Source organism: Cnephaeus nilssonii, assembly GCF_951640355.1.
Source record: "Cnephaeus nilssonii genome assembly, chromosome: 15".
NCBI lineage: Eukaryota > Metazoa > Chordata > Mammalia > Chiroptera > Vespertilionidae > Cnephaeus > Cnephaeus nilssonii.
In genome coordinates this window covers 15,643,631-15,668,331 of record NC_137086.1, presented here as the reverse complement: position 1 = coordinate 15,668,331, position 24,701 = coordinate 15,643,631, and the positions used below count along the sequence as shown (strand labels likewise).

The following is a 24,701-nucleotide window of genomic DNA, read 5'->3' as shown; positions in this document are numbered from 1 at the left end:
GTCCTGGGACCCGGGATTTCTGCTTCCTTCCCTCCCAGCCCACCTGTCCGCCCGGCAGCAGCGCCCCCCCCCCCCCCCGCCCCGGGGTGCCGGCCCAGGGTGCTGCAGTTCCCACATTTTAGAAGAGGCCCCTCTCCCGGGATTTCCCACGGTGACATCAATCTCCCAGCCTCAGACGGGCAACGTCTACTCATTGTTGCCTCAGTTAGAACAAGTGAACGCTCTGGAAATTCCCACAGCCTCGGCCAAGCCCTAATGGGGTGGTTTAAAAAGCTCCAGGTTCCCTCTTCCCGCACCGGCCAAGGGCAGGTTCCCGCAAGCCTTGATCCCGCACAGGGCCAGCCCATGGGGGCCTGTAAGCCACCGCCTCGGCCCTGACCTTTGCATGAGAAGCTCGTGTACAAAATAAGCGGGGCCGTGGCTGATTGATGAAGCTCCGCCTGCGGTCTTGGGGAAACTTCCTGCTCTCAGACATCCGACTGGAGTCAGGCCTGGCCCTCCAGCCCGTGACCAGACACTGACTCAGAACCAGCCATCTGCCGCTGGGCCGGATGGAAGTGGGATGCTGAGCCCTGGCCAGGCAGGAGGCTCTGTTGGTTGGGGCATGATCCTGTGCACCAAAAGGTGGTGGGTTCAATTCCCAGTCAGGGCACATGCCTAGGTTGTGGGTTTGATCCCCGGTCAGGGTGAATAGGGGAGGCAACTGATTGATGTTTCTCTCTCACATTGCTGTTTCTCTCTCTCTTCCTTCCTTCCTCTCTCTAAAACACCCTCAGGTGAGGATTAGAAAATAATAATAATGATAATAAAGAATAATAAAATTGGGGTAATGATACCTGCCCTACCAATTCTCATGGGGTTATTGTGAGAGCGACATAACATATACAAAAGTGATGTGAAGGCTGTTACTTCGTGCCTAAAATCCCGGCTTACTAGGAAGATAAAATTAAATGAGAACATACAGTATATAAACACACACACACTTGTGTTCCAGTAAATGCTTAACAACGGGCTTTCTAGAGAGGAAAATGCCTGGGTTCTTCATAAAGCCTTTGCCAGTTTCTGTGGTGTAAACATTCCCACCATGGCTGATTTCCAAGCACCAGGTGACGTCACTGAATGTCAAGTTGAGAACTGGTTGTCATTGGCCCTTATGGCGGGCTGAGCTGCCCAAGCTCACCTCTGGTTAGGCACTTGGTCCTCTCGAGCACAGTGCCTGAGAAACGAGAGTGCTGGCCACCGGCTCCTCCTCCCCTCCTCCTCCTCCTCCTCCCCCTCCTCCCCCTCCTCCACCTCCTCCTCCCCTCCTCCCCTCCTCCACCTGCTCCTCCTCCTCCTCCTTCTCCTCCTCCTCCTCCCCTCCTCCACCTGCTCCTCCTCCTCCTCCTCCTCCCCTCCTCCTCTCCTCCTCCTCCTCTCCTCCTCCTCTCCTCCTCCTCCTTCTCCTCCTCCTCCTCCTCCTCCTCCTCCTCCTCCTCCTTCTCCTCCTCCCCTCCTCCACCTGCTCACTCCTCATTCAGTACCGACGCTCCCAGCGCTGGACAGTTTCCGATCTCAGACTCCGGGGAGCCTGACTGGAACCCCAGCACCTGGCTGCTAACTCCCTGCTGTTGTTGTATCCCCAGTTCCAGGCCTGGCTCCCTGGATCCTTCTCCAAATGGAGTGACAGCAGCTCACGGTCTGAGGCTGAAAGGGTCCAGAGAGAGGTCAGACGGCAGAGATGCTTAGGAGGGAGGGCCCTGGCCTACCCCACGTACACGGCTGGGTTTCTCTCCCTCCTCCGCATGGCATCCCGGCCGACCGCGTTTCTCCTTTCGATCCTGCCCCCTGCCCCCAGCCCCACCACCCATCCTGGTCCTGCTGATTCCCCTCTCGGTCTGTGGGGCCTGGGCCCACTCACGCCCCTTGTCTGAGTTATTGGGGCTCAGGGCGCTTTCCCTGTACTGAGAGCCCCTCAGGCCAGACGCACCAAACTCAGATAGGGGTGCCGGGTGTGCGCGCATGCGTGCTGCCTCTCCATCGCCTCTGCTCCGCCTGGTGGCGCTGCCCCGGGACCGTGTATGTCCAGGCCTGGCCCTTGGTAAAGGCTTTTTGAATTTTTTAAAGAAGTTACTGGGTCAGGACTCCAGGAAGGGAGGAGAGACAGGCATTCCAGGTGAGTTAATGGCTCCGGGAAAGACCTGAAGTCATTGGCGCTTCCCTGGCTTGAGTACAATAGCAGAGGAAAATTGATGTTTAAGCCAAAAACGCTCCCATCTCCTCCATCACTGAAGAGGGGCCCCACCCATTTTTATGGGCTCTTTCCGAGTCCTGCGTGCCAACATCAACTCCCAACTCCCCCGTGTTCCTCAAGGAAACCTGGAGAAAACGAGAAGGTGGAATGGAACAAAACTGTCCAAGTCACCTGCTTCAGGCACACGCCCAACGCGCCGTTCTCCCAGCCCGAATGGAAAAATGGGCCACTGGGCACAACGCGCGCCCGTAGCGGGAGAGAGCCTGTTTCTAAGCGGGGCCATCGCAGGAAAATCCAGCGTTAAAAGCTACAACCAATGGCCCTGGTGGCGAAACTCCTGCGCCGAAACGAAACGTGCTGCTCCTGCCCTCGGAACACGTGTGACTTCGCTGATTTAAAGAGCAAGAGGGAGGGGAGCGGGCTCATTAGGCACCCAGTGCTGCAGAGCCGTATGCAGGCACCGTGCTCAGCACACGAGCACTCATCGCACCCAACCCCATGATCTGTGTTTCCATCCACTTCAGAGACAGGCGGCCACGCAGAGCCTGGGGGGGGGGGGGGGGGGGGGGGGGTGCCAGGGACGCCACATGAGCGACAGCCGGACCGCCATTCGTCCCTCTGGCTGCAGCCTCGACGGGCAGAGTCCAGACTTAGCTGCCGCTGTGGCCTCCCTGAGGGCCCTCCAGGTGATCCCGGGAAGAGGCATCGAGACCACAGAAGGGGGCAAGCCCGTCATGACCCCCAGGGAAGCAGAGCCAGAGCAGACAGAGGCAGGGCAGTGTGGAGGGCCAGAGGAGGGGACCAGGCACCAGAGGGAAAGGCTTATGTTCAGAGTCTTTAGTCTTTAGTCTTTGGTCCAGCGGCTTCACATCCAGAGCAGGGGTCCTCAAACTTTTTAAACAGGGGGCCAGGCCAGTTCACTGTCCCTCAGACCGTTGGAGGGCCGGACTATAGTTTTAAAAAAACTATGAACAAATTCCTATGCACACTGCACATATCTTATTTTGAAGTAAAAAAACAAAACGGCAAAAACACCCGCATGTGGCCCGCGGGCCGTAGTTTGAGGACGCCTGATCCAGAGGAATGATGTTTGCTCTTAAAAAAAAAAAAAAGGAGCCGAAACCGGTTTGGCTCAGTGGATAGAGCGTCGGCCTGCGGACTCAAGGGTCCCAGGTTCGATTCCGGTCAAGGGCATGTACCTTGGTTGCAGGCACATCCCCAGTAGGAGGTGTGCAGGAGGCAGCTGATCGATGTTTCTCTCTCATCGATGTTTCTAGCTTTCTATCCCTCTTCCTTCCTCTCTGTAAAAAAATAATAAAATATATTTAAAAAAAAAAAAAAGAAGGCAAGAAACAAGTGTTTGAATTAAAACTGAAGGCGTGGTCTCTACGCTGGCAACTGGCCGAGCAGGCCTCGGTGATTTGCCCCATAACCAGCCCTGTGAGCCTCACCTGCCCCTGCCCACCGCCTGGCTGCGGGCCTGGGAGGACGGGCGTGCGCCCCTTCACCTCCGGGCCCTTGGGACCTGGGGCCCGGGCTGCTGGCAGGAGGGAGTGCTAAAAACACACATCTTGTTGAAACAGACTTTTTTTTTTTCCCACCTTTATTCCCAGAGTCGTCTTTTGGCATCTTTCCACGAACTCTCACGCGAGGCCTCCCTTCTCCGCCGGCGCCTCGCCCTCCTTGGGGAAGCACCGAGCAGACAGGGTGTGAGCACCCCGGAACTGCCCGGAGCGCCTGCTTATGTCCCCTGGAGCAGGAACGGCTTCTTACCCAGTGTCATACCCTGAGCACCTGGCAGAGCGCCTGGCATACAGGAAACGCTACTAAACACCCATTCATTGGGCTCGCCCCCGGCAAAGGCTGGTAAAAAGGGAGCCTCTGATATCTGAAATGTTTCCGTGCGGTCTCTGCAACGCTGAGCAGAAAGCCCCTTGAGGACAAGGGTCAAGTCAAACTAGTTACCGAACGTGGTTCTAAACCCAGGACGGCGGCTTAGTTCCCACAGGAGGACGTGCCCATCCAGAGTATCATTCATCGAGATCGTTCTGGAATCACCTGTGACTAACTGAGAGGCATGAATACAGACGACTTAAGATAATAAACCCACAGACTCACCAAGAAAAAACCAGCAAACGGCATCCACGGGGAGGTGAGCTCTGAACAGCACACCCTGCAGCCCTGTGTCCAGGCGGCTTCCAAACCTCCGGCCAAATCACAGCGGAGCGCAGAGCTGACAGCTGGGGCGCCCGTTCCTTTGCGGCAGGACTGCCCCGCGGCTTTAACCGCCTGATGTGCCGGGGGCTCCTCCTAAAGGGATCGGGCGCATCTTCTTCCCAAGAGTCCTTCCTCAGTGCAACCCCTATTGGCACGCTCGAGGAGACGCTGCGCCCATTCCATTCCGTTCCAGTCATGTGACCCCCGCCTCACACGCCCAGGTGATGCTCCAGGTGATGCTCCAGGTGCAGGAAGGACCAGAGAATGACGGACAGCCTCTGCGCGTGGAGCCCGCTCTCACGTGGGAGATCAGGGGCCGAATCAGAAGGCAGAAAGCAAGCAGGATGACGTCAGCACCTGCCAAGTAAGCCAAGGAAGGCCAGTGGTGTGGGGTATAAAGCCGGGAGACGGCCGAAACCGGTTTGGCTCAGTGGATAGAGCGTCGGCCTGCGGACTGAAGGGTCCAGGGTTCAATTCCGGTCAAGGTCATGTGCCTTGGTTGCGGGCACATCCCCAGTGGGGGGTGTGCAGGAGGCAGCTGATTGATGTTTCTCTCTCATTGATGTTTCTCTCTCATTGATGTTTCTAACTCTCTGTCCCTCTCCCTTCCTCTCTGTAAAAAATCAATAAAATATATATATATTTTTTTTTTAAAGTGGGGAGACAGCACGGGGCTGAGGGGCAGACGTGGAGTCGGGAAGAAACCTCATGGAGGAGCTAGGCTCTCACAGGCAGGACATGAGGGGGGGGGGCAGCAGGAGAGAAGACGCAGACGTGGGAGGGATGGGTCACAGCAGGAGAGGTTGGCAGGGAGGCGTGGAATGGGGAGAACGTGTGGGAATATGGTTTGGGTCACATTATAAATGTCACAAAGAGTTTGTATGTCATGGAGAACTCCAGAAGGTCTTTAGGCAAAGGAGCGACATAACACTACAACCACTTAAAATATATATATATATATATATATATATATATATATATATATATATATATAATGTATATATATATACATATATATGTGTGTGTGTGTGTGTGTGTGTGTGTGTGTGTATTATTGTTTTCAGAAAAGAAGGAAGAGGGAGAGAAACATCAATGATAAGAAACATTGATCGACTGCCTCCTAGCCACTTGAAGCACGCCCCCTAGTGGGGATCAAGCCTGCAACCCGGGCATGTGCCCTGACCGGAAATCGAACCGTGACCCCCTGGTTCATAGGTTGATGCTCAACCACTGAGCCACACCGGCCAGGCCTACAGCCACATTTTAGACCACGGGGGCTTCGTACTGCTTACCCTCATACATACACTCTCTTAGCTCAAAAACAACTATGGAAATGATAGATGTGACAGCGTATGGTAGACAGTGAAAGCGTTTGAGTTTAATCTGTATGTCAGTCTACCACCTTAGGAATAACAGTGGAAATGTTTTCCAAAGAAGACATATTTTGTCATTATTAGTGAATACTATGGATTTATGTTTAAAAAAAAATGACCAGTGAGATCTACTTAGTTTTCTATTGCTGTATAACACATTGCTAAGGCAAACCTAGCCACTTGAAGCACACATATGTTATGTCACAGTCTTTGTGAGACAGAAGTCCAGGGACAGCTGAGCCAGGTCCTCACCAAATTGGAATCGAGGAGCTGGCGAGGGGAAGGGTCTCATCCGAAGGTGTGACTGAGGAAGGACTTGTTTCCAAGCAAAAGTGTTTTTGTCAGAATTCAGTTTCCTGAGGGCTGTTGGACCGAGGGACCTTCCTCAGATCCTTCCTTCCTTCCAGGCTTTGCTGACGGTCGGCCCCAGGCCACTCTCAAGTCCCTGACCACGCGAGCAGCCATGTGACAATCTGATTCAGCAGAACCAGCAAAGGAGAGAGTCTGCTAGTAAGACAGGTGCCTCTGTCTTACATGACCTAACCATGGATGTGACATCCCATCAATGTGGCCAACATTTTACTGGTTAGAAACAAATTGTTTAAGGGAAAGAGATGGCAGAATGCCAAGAATAAATGCCAGGAGGCAAAGATCACTAAAATTGAAGGTATGGTCTCTACGCTGGCAATTGACCGAGCAGGCCTTGGATGTTTTGCCCCCATAATCAGTCCTGTGAGCCTCACCTGCCCCTGCCCCACCACCTGGCTGAGGGCCTGGGAGGACGGGCGTGCGCCTCATTCACCTCAGGGCCCTTGGGACCTGGGGCCCGAGCTGCTGGCAGGAGGGAGTGCTAAAAACACAAATCAGAGTCTGCCTGACTCACCTATAGTTCACCAAATCAGAACACCAACTTATGCGAAACTCATCACATTTTAACGATTATGTCGCCAATGAACCTACAGAACTTGAGATCAGGGCAGGGAGCAGCTCATTTGGGTGGAATGTCACAGTCAAGGACAAGTGACCCGGTGTTGTCACTGGCCCCTTCACAAGTCGGGATTCTGTTGTGTGAGAGCAGCCGTGGAGGAGAGACAGCGAAACCCTCACCACGTGGACCCTGTCCTCAGGGCTGAGCGCGGCCAGTCTGTTCTCATTCAAGTCCTCGGACCCTGTCCTCAGGGCTGAGCGCGGCCAGTCTGTTCTCATTCAAGTCCTCGGCCGCGGGCAGGCTCTGGGGAAGGAAAGGCCTTTTGTTCTGTGCGGATGAAACAGGATACGCTTCGTTCTGTCTGGTTCAGACCCCTTCCTAGGAATGCCTCTTTCACATAAAGAATGTACCAGCTACATTCCTGAGGACGAGAGACCAAGGCTGTCAGGGATGATTTGTGATTCTTGTGGTTCTCAAAAGAAGAAAGGGAAGAGCAGGCGGGTTTATCTGGATGCGTGCAACAGTTAGAGGAGGACGGTGCGATCGGCCAGGTCAGGAGACGACTAATAAAATCCAGTGTCTTTGATCTGCAGGTCACCAGCTTATTTAGGGTTTCCCTAAGACATTCCCTTTGAAATATGTTTTTGGAATTCTTCCAGAAAAGCTTAAAACCCTGGGTTATCATTTTCTTTTTTGTAGTGGTCTGGATTTTGATTTATCATTCCCTATGAAGTTGTGGGTGAAATTTCACCTTTATTTGTTCAGAAACCATCCAGGCGCACACAAATGCTCCCCCTGAAAGGGAGGGATGGGGATCCTGCCAAGATTTGACTGTGGGGATTCCTATTACAGCCTCGAGGGACATCTGGGCCCAGCCAGAGCTGTGAGGTAGAGGGGCTCGAGGCCTTGCTAGTCAACTTGGCCATCAGACATCAGCAGGGACTTTTTCCATCAAACTACAGAGCCCAGAGGAAATGCCACAGGATATTAAACATGTCAACACCACGCTTTTCCAGAAGAAATGTGAGAAGCTGGCTTTGGGCACCAAGATGGCCACACTCTATCCATGACTCCATGCTGGCCAGGTTCCCTTAGGTCAGTGCTGGCCACGTGGAGAGGCACGGGATCGTAATTGTGCTAGACAAAAGCCATCAAGGCTTAGAGGCTCCTGTCAAATTACCCACATTTTGGGGCTAGAGCTGTATGCAGCACGTTATGCTTTGCTTAAAGAGGTGTTTGCTAAAGAGGAAGGCGGAGGGAGAGTTAAAGTGACACGGGGTTAAGTTTGAATTTGCGATGCAGAGCTTCGCGTGGAAAAGCAGTACGCTTGCTCAACAGTCAACTTGATGATTTGCAAGGAAAATTCCTTGAGGAGTCGGGTCTCCTCCAGGAAGGGAGGCCCAGAAGCAGAAACGCTGAAAGCCTGGGACGGGGAAAGGAGGCTCGGCTCGCGGTAAAAGCGGCGACACCGCTCCTGACAGTTGAATGTTGTTTACTGTGAAATGTCACACACATTCAGAAAAACGTGCAGAACAAGAATGTAGAGCTCGATGACTTGGCAAAAGCACCATGTTTATCATGACCGAGTTAATAAAGGGTGCAGCCCTCTGCCCAGAAACCCGCCTACCCCTGCCCCCCCCCCTCTCCCACCCCCACTGGGCATCACCCCTGTGCACTCTGAGAACCACTGTCCTCTTGTCTGTGGTAAGCACTTCCTTGCTTTACCTACAGGGTCAACACCCAGGCCCGCATCACCAAGTAATGCAGTTTGATTTCGTCTGCTTTCTGAACTCTGTATTATATGTATGGACACATGCAGAGTACTTTTTCTTTTTTAATCCTCACCTGAGGATATTTTTCCATTAATTTTTAGAGAGGAAAAGACAGAGAGAAACATTGATGTGAAACACATTGATTGGTGCCTCCTGCACAAGCCCTGACCAGGGCCCAGGCTGGGGAGGAGCCTGCAACCGAGGTCCGTGCCCTTGACTGGAATGGAACCTGGGACCCATCAGTCCGCAGGCCGGCGCTCTATCCACTGCGCCAAACCGGCTAGGCCAGGGTCCGTTTTTCCCACGTCTGGCTTCCTCTGCTCAGCAAGCTGTCCGAGCTCACTCTTGTGGCTGTGGTGGCTGCAGTGGTCGTTGTTGCTGCGCAAACTCCTTGCACGGCCGCCCCACCCGATCCGTACCCACTTCCTGCGGGGAGATATGTGGATGGATGCTGCCAGAGACACTCTCGTAGGAGAGTTTGGGCACAGCGTGCCTGCATCTGTGTCTGTGTGTTCACCTGGGGTAAAACTGCTGGGCCCTAGGGTACGTTCCCAATGTTTATGTCCATTTATATTCCTATCGGCAATGTTTAGAGGTGCCGTTCCCCCACACCCGCCCCGGCACTGGTATGCAGTCCTTTCCGTCCCAGCCATTCTTGGAGTACGTGGCATCTCATTGTGATGCCCAGAGGCCCAGGCCCACGTTCCTGAGGAGAGAGTGGCCTCTGGTCTGTGTCCTCCCAGACCAGAGGGGTGACCGGTGACTGAAACTTGGCTGCAGTGTACACGCGTGGGCATGCGTGGGCAGTGTACATGCGTGGGCACGCGAGGCCCCTGCAGAGCGGGGTGGACTGCAGGTGGCTGATCTCCCTGCGCCGCCCTCTCCCAGTCTGGAATTCTGAGGGCTGAGGGTCCTGAATTAAAATAGGGCCTCCCGAGTCAGTAGAAAGGAATATTTGTCCAGATCAAAGCATAAAGGAAATCTTACTGAACAGTGTCTCAGCTTGATTTATAGCTTCATTATTTAGATATACGGTGTGTGGGTCTCCACTGGTCCTCTGGCTCTGAGCCTCCTCAGGTTAAAGACAGGCCTACATCCACTGCTTTATGAGAAAGCTTAATTAGGTTTTTTTTAAAAGCCCCTCTGTCTCTCTCTCTCTCTGGCATATACATCCTAGTCTAGAAGGGTACGCAGAAACAAGTTAACATGGTTATCTTCTACAGCATGGGGTCTGGGGTGATTTAATTTTTTTCTTCTTGCTTATTTGTATTTTCTACCTGTTGGACAATGGCTGTGTGACTTAGTAAAGGGGGAAGAGGAACACTGAGGAGGGCATACCTACCCAGACAGTAACCTGTGTCCTGCTGGTTATGGTCGGGGGAAATGTACTTAGTGTGTGGGGCCCCCCTGGTTCTGCTGCTGACACCGATATTTTAGGGGAAAAAGAAGTGGCATAAGCAGGCATAAGCAGGTTTTTTGGCAGACAGCTGTAAAAATACCAAGATGCCTTTTATCAACCCTGGCACCAGCCATCCTATAGGCCCAACTGATTCAGTAAGTCGAGCGATGAGGGCACACAGGAGCCCAGCGAAACGTCTGCAGCAGTTTCTCCCACCCCAGGGTTCCGACCCCACGGGGATTAGGAAAACCAGAGCCGCGTTGCTGGCCGGGGCGCCCCCATCAGGGACTCCACATGCCCCTGTCTCCTGATCGTAACAAGAACTGTGCACAGCTGCTCACGGAGCACTTCAGACACATCATCCGCTGTGACCCCACCAGCAGTTCTGTCTGGTCGGGAGGGTGGCTATTTGCATTGACAGCTGAGGCCTGTGAGGCCCACAGAGGCTCAGGTGTAGTCACGGCTAGGAAGTGGGACTTAAATCCAGGTCTTCTAACCCCGAGTTCACTCCCATCCATCAATTCCCATTTCATCATTTTCCCACCTCATCTTCCTTTACGTTCCTTCCTTCCTTTTCCTAGCACCAACCTGAGACATTCTGATGACAGGAAGTTGGTTTTCTTTCTCTTTCACTTCATAAAAATCCATCACAGTCTTTCCTTCGTGCCTCCCCGGCCCGCACTCAGCCCGGAATGAAAACCCGAGAACCACGGCGCTGGCAATGGCCCAGCAGCACTGCAGGCACCGGCTCCTGCCCGGGGGACAGAAGAGGCTGTCCATGCTGATCACCGGCGGTTTCTAGGACACTGACCTACGCTTCTGTTCAACCTTTCTGTTTCTGCTGCGAGCACCTTCCTCACGGATCGTGTTGTAACATCTCTGTCACATGGACGCTGACAGGCTGTGGAGGGGTTCAGGGCGTCCTCGAGCCCCTCAGTAATAGAGTCTTCAAGAAACACGTGTCTTGTGTGAACGGCGCTGAGTAATAAGTTCTGTCTGCCTATAGATACTGACATTCATCTGAGCCCTCGGGCTGCAGAGAGTGAGCAATGCACGGGTTAGCTCCTTAACGTTCACAGGATTTACCCACACACGCACACACCCCTTTCTGGCAAAACCACCACAAAAGACTAAAAGATGGCTGACGCTCCCCGTTCAGGCCACTTTCACAGAGTTCTCCGCCCCGAAGCCCTTGGCGGAGCCCCCGTCACAGATCACGATGTTGGCGCCGGGCCAAGAGATGGCGTGGCTGACTCACAGGTCACCGCAGTTCACGAGGAGTCAGAGGAATAAAAAGGAAGGCAGGTCTGACATCACCGGCAAGGGACACATTTCAGTGCCGTGCTAAGCGGATTAATTACAGCCAGCTCCGAACAATGCGGGAGGAGGAGTGAAGACCTTGTTGAACAAAGCCCAGCACAGGGCAGCAAAGGGCCGGGTACAAAGCCCGACCTCTCCAGCAGGAGTTTGTAATGTAAATCGTCTCAAAATGGACATTCACTTGTTATGGATCCTAAAGTCAAAGGAAGAAACAAAACCGGCTCAAAGTCTTCATTATTGACCAAGTGAAAGAGAAGCTGCTTTATGACAAAGTAACGAGCACGCACACCCACGGGGCACACGCACGCACACGAACGCGCACGCAATGGGTTTCTAAAGTGGCTTTGCCGCGCGCTGCAGTGTCCAGAGTAAAAAGTGCCTCTTTGTCCGCGAAGCCACTGCAATTTATAAAAATAAGGACAGAGAACATTTCAAGATAAGCTCAGCTTTACAGTTCACTTGGTGAAAACCTAATGCAGCTACAATTCTTCGTCGGCCGCGGTCTGTGAAAGCCTCGAGGAGAGTTGAAAGCAAGTCAGCACCACCTGAGCCCCTGAGGGATTCCTCTTTTATTAGGATATAGTCTTGGGATTAGTGGGAATGGCTGTCTCATGAATGCAGCTACTATATTTGAGCACATGCCTGAATGAGCTGCTTGTTGATTGAAACCTATCTATTTATAAGCACTTGTGCACGTTGTGAAAAATCCATCTGTGCCACCACAGCGTGGCGCCCACCGCTGAATAGAGGCTCTTTGCCATTCCACTCCGGGGCCGCTGAGCGAACGGCAGAAAGGAAGTGTGCTGCGCCACGTACCAGGTTTTATTCCTCTCGGCCAGTAAAGTGGAGTCCCCTTATCTAAACAGGGTTAGATTGATGTGGATGTTATAAAAACAGAAGTGGAAAAAAGAACACTTTTATTCAGACTCGCCCACTTGGTAAGTGTAATAGATTTACCAGGATTTGGGAAAATGGTTACAAACAGCCCAAACTAGCCACACCTCTGCTTACGTCACAGTTTTCGAGTGGAGTCTGGAAAGGAGGTGGGTTTACGACAGGCACTGGATAGCATTTCTTCTCTCCATTTCTGCTTACCAAGAGCACACTGATAGCATGTCCAATAGAAGCAAGAACAGCACGCAGAGAAGAGCCTGGATATGCAATCAAACAAGTCAGTGCTGCCAATGCTGGGTCCTCATTCCCATCTGAGCCTCCGTCTGAGGCAAGGCCAAGCTCCCCACGCCTAAATGAGAACCTCAGATTCTTTCTGGGATTCTGTAATTTTGAACCTCCATCACCCTGGCACACCCCAGCCCGACAAAACACCCCACCCCTCAAAACACACCCCATGGTTCTGCTTCTCAGACTCTGGACCACTCTCTGAGTTTGGGGGTAGAGGAAGGGGTTTCTCATTCCATTAGATTTTAACTTCTTTGTAGCTAGGGGCTCCATTCACTGTGCTACTTCTTGAAAAAGGCTAACCAAGAATTTATTCACTTTTTAAAGATTTAAATAATCTTAACGGAGACCTCCCAGAATTTCTCTCCTTGAAGAACCTTATAAACGATGACGGGCAAATGTTCCAGGTATTCCCCTGTGATAAGACTGACAGCTGACTGTCAGCTTTTCTAGCCCCAACAGAGCAGGCAGCAAGCATGCAGGCGTTCGCAGTCTTTGAATTCTGGCTACTTCTCTTTCTAGAGTTTGTGATCTTTAGTTTCCTGGTGATATCACAGACCTACCTAGTCCATTGTGAGAACTCAGTGATGTGTACCTATTAGCATTATTATTGTTTTAAATCTTTATTGTTGAAAGTATTACATATGTCCCTCTTTTCCCCCATCCACCCCCTCTAGCCCATCCCCGCCCCCCACCCAGGCCCTCACTATCCCACTGTCTGTGTCCATATATGCATACAGGTCTGGTCGATTACCTCCCACCCAACCACCCTCCCCCACCTTCCCTCCGAGGTTCCGCACTCTGTTCCATGCTTCCATGTCTCTGGATCCACTCCGTTCATCAGTTTATTTTGTTAATTAGATTCCATATATGAGTGAGATCGTGTGATACTTTTCTTTCTCAGACTTATTTCACCTAGTATCATACTCTCCAAGTCCCTCCATGCTGCCTTAAAGGGTAAGAGATTCTTCTTTTTTACTGCTGCATAGTATTCTATGGTGTAAATGTACCACAGGTTTTTTATTCACTCATCTGCTGATGGGCACTTAGGCTGTTTACAAATCTTAGCTATTGTAAATTGTGCTGCTATGAACATAGGGGTGCATATATCCTTTCTGATTGGTGTTTCAGGTTTCTTAGGATATATTCCTAAAAGAGGGATCACTGGGTCAAATGGAAGTTCCATATTTAATTTTTTTGAGGAAACTACATATTGTTTTCCATAATGGCTGCACTAGTCTACATTCCCATCAGCAGTGTACTAGGGTTCCCTTTTCTCCATATCCTTCCAGCACTTGTCATTTGTTGAATTGTTGATGGTAGCCATTCTGACAAGTGTGAGGGGATACCTCATTGTTGTTTTAATTTGCATCTCTCTGATGATCAGTGACTTTGATTTTTTCATATGCCTCTTGGCCATCTGCTATTAGCATTATTATTCATGCTAGGAATACCATAAAGACTAGAGAATCAGCCCTAACTAGTTTGGTTCAGTGAATAGAGCATCGGCCTGTGGACTGAAGGGTCCCAGGTTCTATTCCAGTCAAGGGCATATGCCTGAGTTGCTGGCTCAATCCCCAGTGGGGGGCGTTCAGGAGGCAGCCAATCAATAATTCTCTCTTATCATAGATGTTTCCATCTCTCTTTCCCTCTCCCTTTCTCTCTGGGAAAAAAAAAAAAAAAAGACTAGAGAATCACATCTATGTCTTAGTTGACAAAGCAAAAAAGTAATTTTGAAAACAAAAGTATTACTACTAGAAAACGAAAGTTGAAACGTATAAAAGATAAGGCATTTGGAAATAGCATATATTTAAATCATAATATAGCAACATGAAGCAGCACAGACCCTACAGTCAGTGAAACATGGCTGTGTAAACAGACACGGAGTTACTGACTCGATGCTGGGTGAAGTGCTGTAAGAGATACTCAGAACCTGACGGAAGGCACTATTATCACCACACTCATTTTACAGACGAAGAAATCAAGCACCTGAGCGTTAAGTTTTATGAGGTGGTAGAAACAAGGTTTTGATAAAAAACAAAGCTTCTCCTACTTTACCATAGTACCTTCCCACACATTTTCCTCAGTTTTGTTAACCATTCACATAAGTAAGATTATTAAGTACAACTAATAGGTTTATATCTTTAAAAAGAAGATGTTGTGAGATCATTTTGAGATAAAAGAGGGTACACGGCCATCAGCATCCTGGAGACTTTGGTCCAGCCTAGAATCTGAGAACAGGTCTGGGAGAAGACAACCCTTTTGTGACTTGGTTTGTGACAACTCATACTCACAGATGACTTTCTACCTTGAACCCAAAGGTAAATAAACCGAGAACTAAAAATTAAAACCTGGGAGCTCCTCTTCAATCACTTGTTTCCTGAACTTTTTGCACTTTTTAGTATTTATCTGTTTTCTATTGGGGTTCCCAGCTAGGTACTGATAAAGAGCTCACCTTAAAACTCTACTCTATCCATCCACCCACTTACCCACCTATTCCCCAATGGCTTCCATAAAAGACTGAGCCAACATGTAATGGTAACTCATGCTACTACCCATGTTCTTGGCCTTTCTCATAATTATTATGTCTCCTGTAAGAGACTGCTTTGGGACAAATGTCGACTTTTTTTTAGGCTAGTATGAGAATAGAAAAGAGAAGCAGGTGGTGAAGGAATGAAAGCACTGGTAAACACTCACAACCAAAACTGGTTGATGAAAGTTTTTAAAGACTGTTTTTTTAAATGTTCAAAATACTTATATTTATGGATTATGGATTTTTTTGAAGTGCCCAAAGGCAGCCGAAACTCACAAAGATGCAAAGAACAGAAATTATTCACATTTTATAAAAAAGAACATGGAAAACAGCAAGGGTCAAATGACTTATGCAGGGAACCCAGAATCCTAAGTCCTCACTATGACTTTTCTAGTAAGATGATTAAGCTCAGCTGCTGCCTTCAATACTTGTTTCCATAGACATTACTAAGAAAGCATTTTACTTTGGCATTTTTGTAATATGGCACCGTTTATAGCTGTCTTCACTCACAATACCCTTACTAAACAACCGTCTTCAGGGCTGGCGGCATACACAAGGAGGGTCGGCCTGGTTACTGGTGGCTAATGGTTGAGACAAAGGTTGAGTTATGTCATTTTTTTCTTGCATTTTCTGGATGTAGAAGTTAAACCATGCCCACCTTTCTAATTCAGCCAAGCCTGAATCTTTCTGACACACATACAAAATCTCAAGAAGTGTAAAGGTTTCCATCACCAAATCTCTTTTATCACTTTTGGATAATAAAGCAGACAATCTAATGATTCCACAAACTTGTAGTGTGTGATTTTTTTTCCTGTTTAGACCAAGTTTTTCCAAAGAATGATCTAATTCATTTTAGGCTGAGAGAGAGTAAACCCTATGCTAAAAAAGAAAACTATAAATTTTGTTTTGCTTTTTGCTGAAATGCCTCAAGAATAATAAAAAATACTGAATTCAACTAAACTAAGGAAATAGGGAACTTTTCACTTAATGTACTTCAGGAAATTCAAACATTGGAAAAATCACAAAAACAAGAATGTTAGCCACAAAAGAGAAATTTATGTAAAAATCAGTCTCAGATCCACAGGTGTAAGAGAACGTCTCCCAGGAGAGTCAGTACCGATTTCGAAACTGGTTGCTTAGGTCTTGGAGGTCTAGTACTAGGGTGTCCATAGCTGCTATTTCGTCAGCTAAATTCCCGGAAATTTCTCCACTGGCCACATCTGTAAAAAGTTGCTGCAGCATAAAGAACAAAGCAGAACTATCAAAACAACGAAAATCTCTTTAAAATAATATATAGAGACAGAGTACAGAACTAAAACTCCTTGCATAATAATACGGCAACGTTATAGCAGCAACGTTTGTGCTGCTCACCACCCTGGAAAAGTACGAGCTGCAACAGTTAAGGGGTGAATGGAAGAAGCACAACGGGCCTGAACCTGTAAATTCAAATGAGTGCTGCCCCTCATAATGCCTGCGTGAATATGGTAAGTTCAGTGCCACAGGATGGTTTTTGGATGAAGGGATAGTATTCATCCAAACAAAACAAACCTATTCACTGTGTATACAAACAAAAAATATATTTTATATTCACATTCATATAAATCAGATCCTTTATGCTAATTACTTGAAAATTAATTACAGTTTAGGACTGAGAGGTCACAAAGATGATCAAGATTTGGTAAAAACAAAAGACCCAGCAAAAATAAAATAAGAATGAATGCACGCGCCCCCCCCCCCCCCCCCCCCCCGCCCGTAAAAGGAGCTGCCTTGGGCAGCACACTGCAGCCTATGTACGTCAGCATGACCACAGGCTCTGCAGCTGTACTTCTAGTGCCGCTGGCCAGGAGCTCGTGATTGGCAGGCACCTCACCCCCGGCACTGCCCACAGGTTGCACGTGTAACTGAAGGTGTGCGCTTTCGTTGCCAAACCTGAGTCACCTGTCTACCTTAACAATTTTTGTCAAATCCACATTCAACCTACTTACTATTTTTTCTCTAAATCAATTTTCACATAATAAGTCTTTTTTCAAAGGAAACATTTCAGCATTACTGTAAATGAGAAATAGGCTAAATAACCTTCATGAAATTCTAAGTCTGATGTGTAGGCCAGTTATACTTTTTCTACTATGCACTGAAATAAATATATATTAAAATCCTAAGGTTACTCAAGTGCTACCAGTGGCATATATGCCGCACTTTGGGAAAAGTGATAATAAATAGAAGAGCATTATTTTAATTTAATGTAGAGAAAGCATTAAGGGAATTTAATTTACAGAAAGCATTAAGGGCTGGACTGTAAGTATTAATTTCTAAGAGCCCTAACTAAGTCACATTTAGGGTGGTCTAGCCATTGGGCCAATAAAATCCTCATCAGTACAAGTAACTAACTACCTGGGAACTAATATAAACACTGTAATGTGGGCCTAAAATTAGCCCTGATGTAGAGGAAGATTTAAGAGCACGGTGACACTACAGCCTTCTCCATAGGACAGCCCTAGCTAACCCACGCCCACCTCACCTTTGCTTTAGATGACAGGCCCTGTAGGTTGAGCCGAGCTGAAGAAAGCACCTGCACGGCCTCTTGGGGACTGGATTTGCTTTCACTGCATTTCACAGCCACTGGAAGAACAACACAGGGAAACATCCATTAAAAACTGCTGCTGATCATTCACAGGTTAAAAAACCCTCACAATTACTGAATTAAGAGTTCAAAGTAACAGATTTGAGAAATATTTCTCCATGGAAAGTTCTTAATTTGGCAAAAGGATAATAATTATGTGCATAATTCTCCCCTTTGTCTTTCTTTGAGAAGGATAACTTATTGGTAAAAAGAGAATTTTGAGGAAAACAGGTAAATTTTGGTGAATTGCAGATCATTGGGAAGAGACCCTCTGACACACACACACACACACACACACACACACACACACACACACACAGAAATCAGAGATACGACACTCTCTGTGTGGCTTCCCCAAGGGACTCACTGCTGATGATACTAAGCCCAAGGAAGTGACAGGAGAGATATTCACAGCTTAGTCCCTACTGCGATTTCACACTCAGGGTTTACACCACCTCCGGGAGAACAGATATCAACAACCGACGTGCCTGCACTCGGGACGGGACCACAGCTCCCCATTTGCTGTAATTATCAGTTGCAGGAGAATTTAGAGGAGGACTTTAGGATGAGTTCACAGTACTTGTGACTCAATTCTTAACATTGTGGTTTGAACTGTAATCCCAGGGCATCGAAGACCCATAATCAAATCTATATCTATAAAAGGCTAAGTGACCGACCATACGTCCGTCCGCCCGACCGGCCGGTACAAATGACATGCACTGGCAATTTAAAATTAAACATTGATTAGTGCATATAAAGCTCTCATTGGTGCCAATCGCACGCGTGTGTTAAGATCTGTCATTGTCGATTGTGAATTTGGTTGTTTTTGTTGACATTCAGAAGCTGAAAGAAAGCGGCGGCATCAACAGAATTATGTCTGAAGATCAACTATTAGCATCTGACACTGGCCTCCCATTTAAATTAATTCGAAGACAGTTTCCCCTGATGCCAGCATTTGCAATGACTATTAATAAATAACAAGGACAAACTCTAGACAGAGTAGGAATATTCCTACCTGAGCCCGTTTTTGGACATGGTCAGTTAAATGTTGCTTTCTCTCGAGTTCAAAGAGTGTGTGATGTTAAAGTTAAAGTTGTGAATACTTCATCACAAGGGAAATTAGTCAAGCACTCTGAAAGTGTTTTTACTCTTAATGTGGTATACAGGGAGATACTAGAATAAGTTTAATCAGTTATCAGTCATTGTTTTTATCAATGTTTTTATATCATGTTTTTGTTGTTTTCATATCATGTCTTTGTTGTTATATCATGTTATCATTAATTAATCTAATCAATATATATATTATTTTCATATACATTTTACTAATTTTCTTTCATCTCTGACACTTCTATTATAGAGAAAGGGTGAATAGCAATATTAAAATATTTTTTCTAATTAATTTCCTTCCAATGTGCATGAATCCGTGCACTGGGCCACTAGTATAAATATAAAAATGCATCACTAAATTATTAATGCAAATAATTAAAAACAGCCTTTATCTAGAATATATTTACCACACAGGTATACAACTTTACATATAAGATTACTTCTCCCCTCAAATATCACCCATTACATTTCTCAAGGCTATTTGGTCATATTTTTTATTTCTTTTAAATATGCAACAGCTCTTTGTATAAGGCTATGAGTTCCAGAAATCTATATATTTTATGAATAAATATTTTCATCTATAAAGGAAGACTATGTATGAGTCAGGAAAGGTTAACAGATATCCTTAATACTATATATCAATGCACACAGACTGTGACCTGAAGGATAACTACCGTTGTAAAGGTTTTTCACATCTTTAAAGTTTCTAATACCAGTCACTTATTCAAATGGTACTTAAGCCTCTATCCTATGTCTTCTTGTTGCTCGCAAGTGCCTCTTACATAGTAGTTGGTCTATAATTGTTTGCTGAATTAAATACAACAATTTCAATACAATTTGAAATTATTTGTAATGACACTTGACTCTTGACTACTACTTTCTCAGTAAAAATACATTCTAATATGCCATGGATGGCAAACGTTACATCAATACCATGTGCAAGATCCAAGGCTCTCCGAACCAGTTTCTTAAATGATGCAGTATCTTTCTCCCAGCCACTGAACTGTGTGTCACACTTGTAGGCCTTAGAGAGATAACTGAACGCCTGAGGAAAAAAGAACAATAATTCAGAACAACCAACAGAATTCAAATTTCAAACTGTTCCCTGGAAGTTGCAGGGAACTAACTGCAACTTTAAAAGCAGCATCTGTGGGACACAGCACAGTCTCCCTCACTCTCCTCAAAGAAGGGGCACGGATGCTCATCCAACAGCAATCAGCATGAAAAGACATCACACGACACTGGACCAAGACACTTCCCTTCAAACAGAAATTTACAAATGCCCAATTTGGAAATCTACAAAGAGTATACACACTTCCTTAGTATTTGTAGCCATTAACTTAAGAGACTAGCTAAGAGAAGGAGGTGTGAACTTGGTGAAACTACGGAATTATTGAGAAGTGTGAAAACTCACAAGAAGTGGGGGGTAGGGGGACCATGGGGAGATAAGGACACATATGTAATACCTTAATCAATAAAGAAAATTTTAAAAAAACCTAAAAGAGGGGAGACAGAGAGGATGTAGGAATTCACATAATTTGACCCATTAACTTGAAAGTTATAATTGGAATTTAAAATCAGCATAAGCTCAGTATTAATATTTAATAACTAGAGGCCCAGTGCATGAAATTCATGCACGGGGGGAGGGGGTCTCCTCAGCCCAGCCTTCACCCTTTCCAATTCGGGACCCCTTGAGGGACGTCCGACTGCCGGTTTCGGCCCGATCCCAGGGATCGGGCCGAAACCGGCAGTCGGACATCCCTCTCACAATTCAGGACTGCTGGCTCCTAACTGCTCACCTGCCTGCCTGCCTGATCACCCCTAACTGCCCCCCCGTGCCAGCCTGATTGCCCCTAACTGCCCCCCTGCAGGACCGGTCAGCCCCAACTGCCCCCCCTGCTGGCCTGGTTGCCCCTAACTGCCCCCACCCCGCCGGCCTGGCTGCCCCTTAGTGTCCCCTCTGCCAGTCTGGTTGCCCCTCACTGCCCCCCCTGCCAGCCTAGTCACCCCCAACTGCCCCTCCTGCCGGGGCCTGGTTGCCCCTCACTGCCCCACCCCTACCGGCCTGGTCACCCCACACAGCCTGCTGGTCAGTCGTTTGGTTGTCCCTCGCTAACCCCCCAGCTGGCCTGGTGGCTCCACACAGCCTGCTGGTCAGTTGTCTGGTTGTCCCTCGCTAACCCCCCTGCCAGCCTGGTGGCCCTACGCAGCCTGCTGGTCAGTCGTTTGGTCGTCCCTTGCTAACCCCCCTGCCAGCCTTGTCGCCCCACCCAGCCTGCTGTTCGGTTGTTACTGTGAGGGCATCATGACCAATTTGCATATTACCCTTTTATTAGTATAGATTAGTATTTGGTTATTAATATTTGTACATCCAATATTTGTACATGTGCAAATGTGCATGATATATATTTTTTTACTGAAAGAAAAACTCTAGAAAAATTACATTTCTTATTCATTGACATATTTCATTATTTTAACTTAAACAATTTGTTGTCTTTTTAAATTTTTGAGATAAATATCCAATTTGGGTTCTCTCTGATCTAGATAGTCCTCAATTGACACTTCTACCAAAATCCTGGTACTCTGAGTTCACAGGTCAGTCATGCAGCAAACAATAAAAATAGTGACAAGTAAAAAAACAAAACAAGACAAAAACTCACAAGAGTTTAAGACATTTCTTTCACATTTCTCCCACATTCTTGAGGGAGAAGTCACAGATGAGAGAATTCAGAGTACACTTAATTCCATATAGACAAGGGAGCAGGGAATTCAAGGAGACCGGAAAGGACAGAAAGCAGGAGTGGGTGCAAAAGTGTGAGTATGTGTTCTCCAGGTGACAAGGCACTGGGAGAAGCCGGCTGGGTAGACTGAGGGAGGAGAGAGTGGCTAAGAATCCCACAGATGAGCTGTGCTGTAGCTAATTCCAAACTCACGCAGACCACACTTGATTTGTTGTGGATGTTTGAGAAGAACACAATTGTTCCAAACTTGGAAACTCTGGAGGCCCCTGCAAGGTCTAAGATAGGAGGCCAAAGGCACAACTGGAGTGTAAGTGGGGCCTGTGAGACCACAGGGCAACCTCCACCAAGCTCTTCTCCAATATTCTTATCTAGCTCCTTCTCCTTTTTCCCTTTCACAGTCCCCATCGCAGATTTAAACACCCTTTTGTCCTTGTACCCAATCTACCTTAGTCCTTAGCAATGAGCCTGCAGAAAGGGTACCGAGGACATGATGAGCTAGCTGTTTGCCACAGCTCTGTAAGTAGGGAAGCTGCTTAGAGAGACCCTTTGGCAGAAAACAGAGAACATTTATATAAGAAAAATTCATGGACAGAGGAAAGATGAATGCTTACAAGTCTTAACCTGCCCACAATTCAAGGTGCTTATGTTAAAGACGGAATCAAATTGAAAACTTGAGTGTATTAATCTTATCTTAAAAATCATTAAACGTTTTCTCCACCATGAAAAAAGCAGATCCACTAGACACATGTCCAAACAAGAGCCAGGAGTGAAGGAGGACTCACCTTTTCATTGTCTTCAGGCTTCTCGCTCTGCCCATCCCCATATACTTGGGCGTACAGCCTCCAGATTTCCCCGTCATTTGTCACTCTCGAAGTCACTCTGCCAAGTAACTCCTGCAGCTTTCCTTTGAGGCCGGTTGCGACATCTCCACTGCGATCAGTCATCCCATTAATCACTGCCCTCACTAGGATGTTAAGGACCTTAAAAAAATGCACAGAAGAAACTGGTAAGCTAGAAACAACCAAACAATAATAAAAAACAAAGGAAACCATCACCATCATCAACAACAATGACAAACCTCATGAGACCTGCTAGATCATCCTTACACTTTCCTTTTTTAAATATGTTTTTATTGATTTCAGAGAGAAGGGAGAGGGAGAGAGAGAAACACTGATGAGAGAGAAACATCGATCAGCTGCCTTGTGCACGCCCCCTCCTGGGGATGAAGCCCACAATCAGGGCATCTGCCCTGACCGGGAATCGAACCTGCGACCTCCTGGTGCATGGGACAATGCTCAATCAACCAAGCCACACCGGCTGGGCTCATCCTTACAATTTTAAAAAATAAAGTAGAAGTCAAGCCATCCTGAGTCACTCTGCAGAACTACATGCTGATTACCTCTCTGGTGTCCCTTTTCAGGCCTCCTAGAGGGCTCTCCTTTCCCAGGGCACTGTGCTCAGTGCTCTTTTCTCCTCATCCCGAGTTCTCTCTGAATGACCTGACCCACACCTGTAGCTTCACATATTTTACCAAGTCTACTCTGACAGTGTCGGCACAGCGCCAGCCCAACTTCTCTCCAGAGCTCCATGATGGTGGGCCTCATACCTTCCAGCATGTCCTGTCAACATTTCACACTCCCTCTATCCAAGAGTGAAACACAGATCCCATCTCTCTTCCTCAACCAGGTCCTGACTCTTCCCAAGTGCTGAACGATAAACTGCTAATGCAACTGCATTAGGCATGCAGGGTACCCAGAAAGTATCTCTTGTCCTTCTAACTACCCCAGGTCCGCTCACCACTTGTCCACTTCTTGGCTATCTTGCTTTCATTTGTTTACATATTCTATCCCAGATGCTTTGGGTGAGGACAGATGGGCTGAGCCCAGAGCAGGTTACATATCTGTCATGTCTACATTAGACAATGTGTCTCAAGGCAGCTTCTTAGAAGCATAGAAAGTGCCTCCTCAATCATCAACTGCTGTAAGGGGGAATCCACTAAAGAATCAGCTTGACCTTGCCCATGGGCCAATAGCACTGTCAACACCAGGAGCTTGGTAGATACCCATCCTGGATGGAGATATCGATCCATCTGGGGCTGAGATCCCGCATTTCTAACAAGCCCAGAGGTGATGCTGATGCTCATGGTCTGCAGACCACACTGTGAGTAGCAAGGTCCCAAGAGAGGGTGCCCACATATTTATTCTTACTTTGTACTTCAGGAAGAGGACCATGTTTCATCAGCTTATATCACCAGGGTCTAACACAGAGCCTGGCATACAGCACAGCCTCATTAAATACTTGTGTCTGAAAGAAAGGCTGAATGAACACACCTTTCAGAAAGTGTGGCTAACAGACATGCAACCAGTGTGTCAGCTTGCTCACGCGTTCTGATCCAGGCATGAGATGTGGCTGAGGATATTAGGCTCCTCTGGACCGTGAACACTTAGGAAGGTGAGCTCAGACTTATGGTCCTAATTATACACAGTGATAAAACTCCAAAGGACAACATTCAATTGTGCTTTTTCTTTCTTGTTTGGACAAGGTACATTTTCTCTGCCTATAAATTCACATTACAATCTCAGGTGTGTGGTTAAATCTCAAAGTAACAATACAGAAGAAAGTGTATGAATATGCACCACTCATTTTAACGCTTTGCACTCGCTTGCTTTTTTCTCGATTCCTTTATTCTAATGCTAACTGTGTCGAGTCACACTCGACATCCGAGTGCAAAAGGTTAAATACTCATTCTGTAAACATTTCGAGAATGAACATGGTTTGAAAGTGATGGCCTATTAAAATAATAATTAACATGTATAAAAGAAGCACACTAAATTAGTAAAATAATTTATTTTTTCTGGGATCTCACAGTTGGTCCAACATCCTCTCCCCTCACTGTAGGCTACATGAGGGGACAATGGAAAGGAGCGGGAGGGGGGGGGAGAGACTGCATTCTCCCTAAAAAGGAGCATGGCAGTTGTGGTGAGTAGAATAATGTCCCCCAAATTCCTGCCCATACAGAACCCCAGACTGTGACTTTATATGGAAATAGGGTCTTTGCAAATATAATTAGACTAGAGGCCGAAATTCGTGCACGGGGTGAGGGGAGGGTGGTCCCCTCAGCCCAGCCTGCACCCTCTCCAATCCAGGACATCCCTCTCACAATCCAGGACCACTGGCTCCTGACTGCTCACCTGCCTGACTGCCTGATCACCCCTAACTGCCCCCACCCCCACCGCTGGCCTGGTCACCCCTAACTGCACCCCCCCGCAGGCCTGGTCA

The 24,701-nt window shown here is 47.6% G+C and overlaps 1 protein-coding gene across 1 annotated transcript in view; it reads right to left on the bottom strand.

The window, feature by feature from the left end:
- Nucleotides 1–15,988: 15,988 nt before the first annotated feature.
- The window catches only part of TTC27 (tetratricopeptide repeat domain 27), a 100,736-nt gene continuing 92,023 nt past the window's right edge, over nt 15,989–24,701 (bottom strand). The window contains exons 17-20 of the mRNA XM_079792155.1: nt 22,205–22,402; nt 19,615–19,726; nt 17,473–17,573; nt 15,989–16,187 (exon numbers count right to left, since the gene is read on the bottom strand). Coding sequence (XP_079648281.1) covers nt 16,065–16,187; nt 17,473–17,573; nt 19,615–19,726; nt 22,205–22,402 — 534 coding nt within the window. The 3' untranslated portion in view covers nt 15,989–16,064. The remainder of the gene's footprint in view (nt 16,188–17,472; nt 17,574–19,614; nt 19,727–22,204; nt 22,403–24,701) is intronic.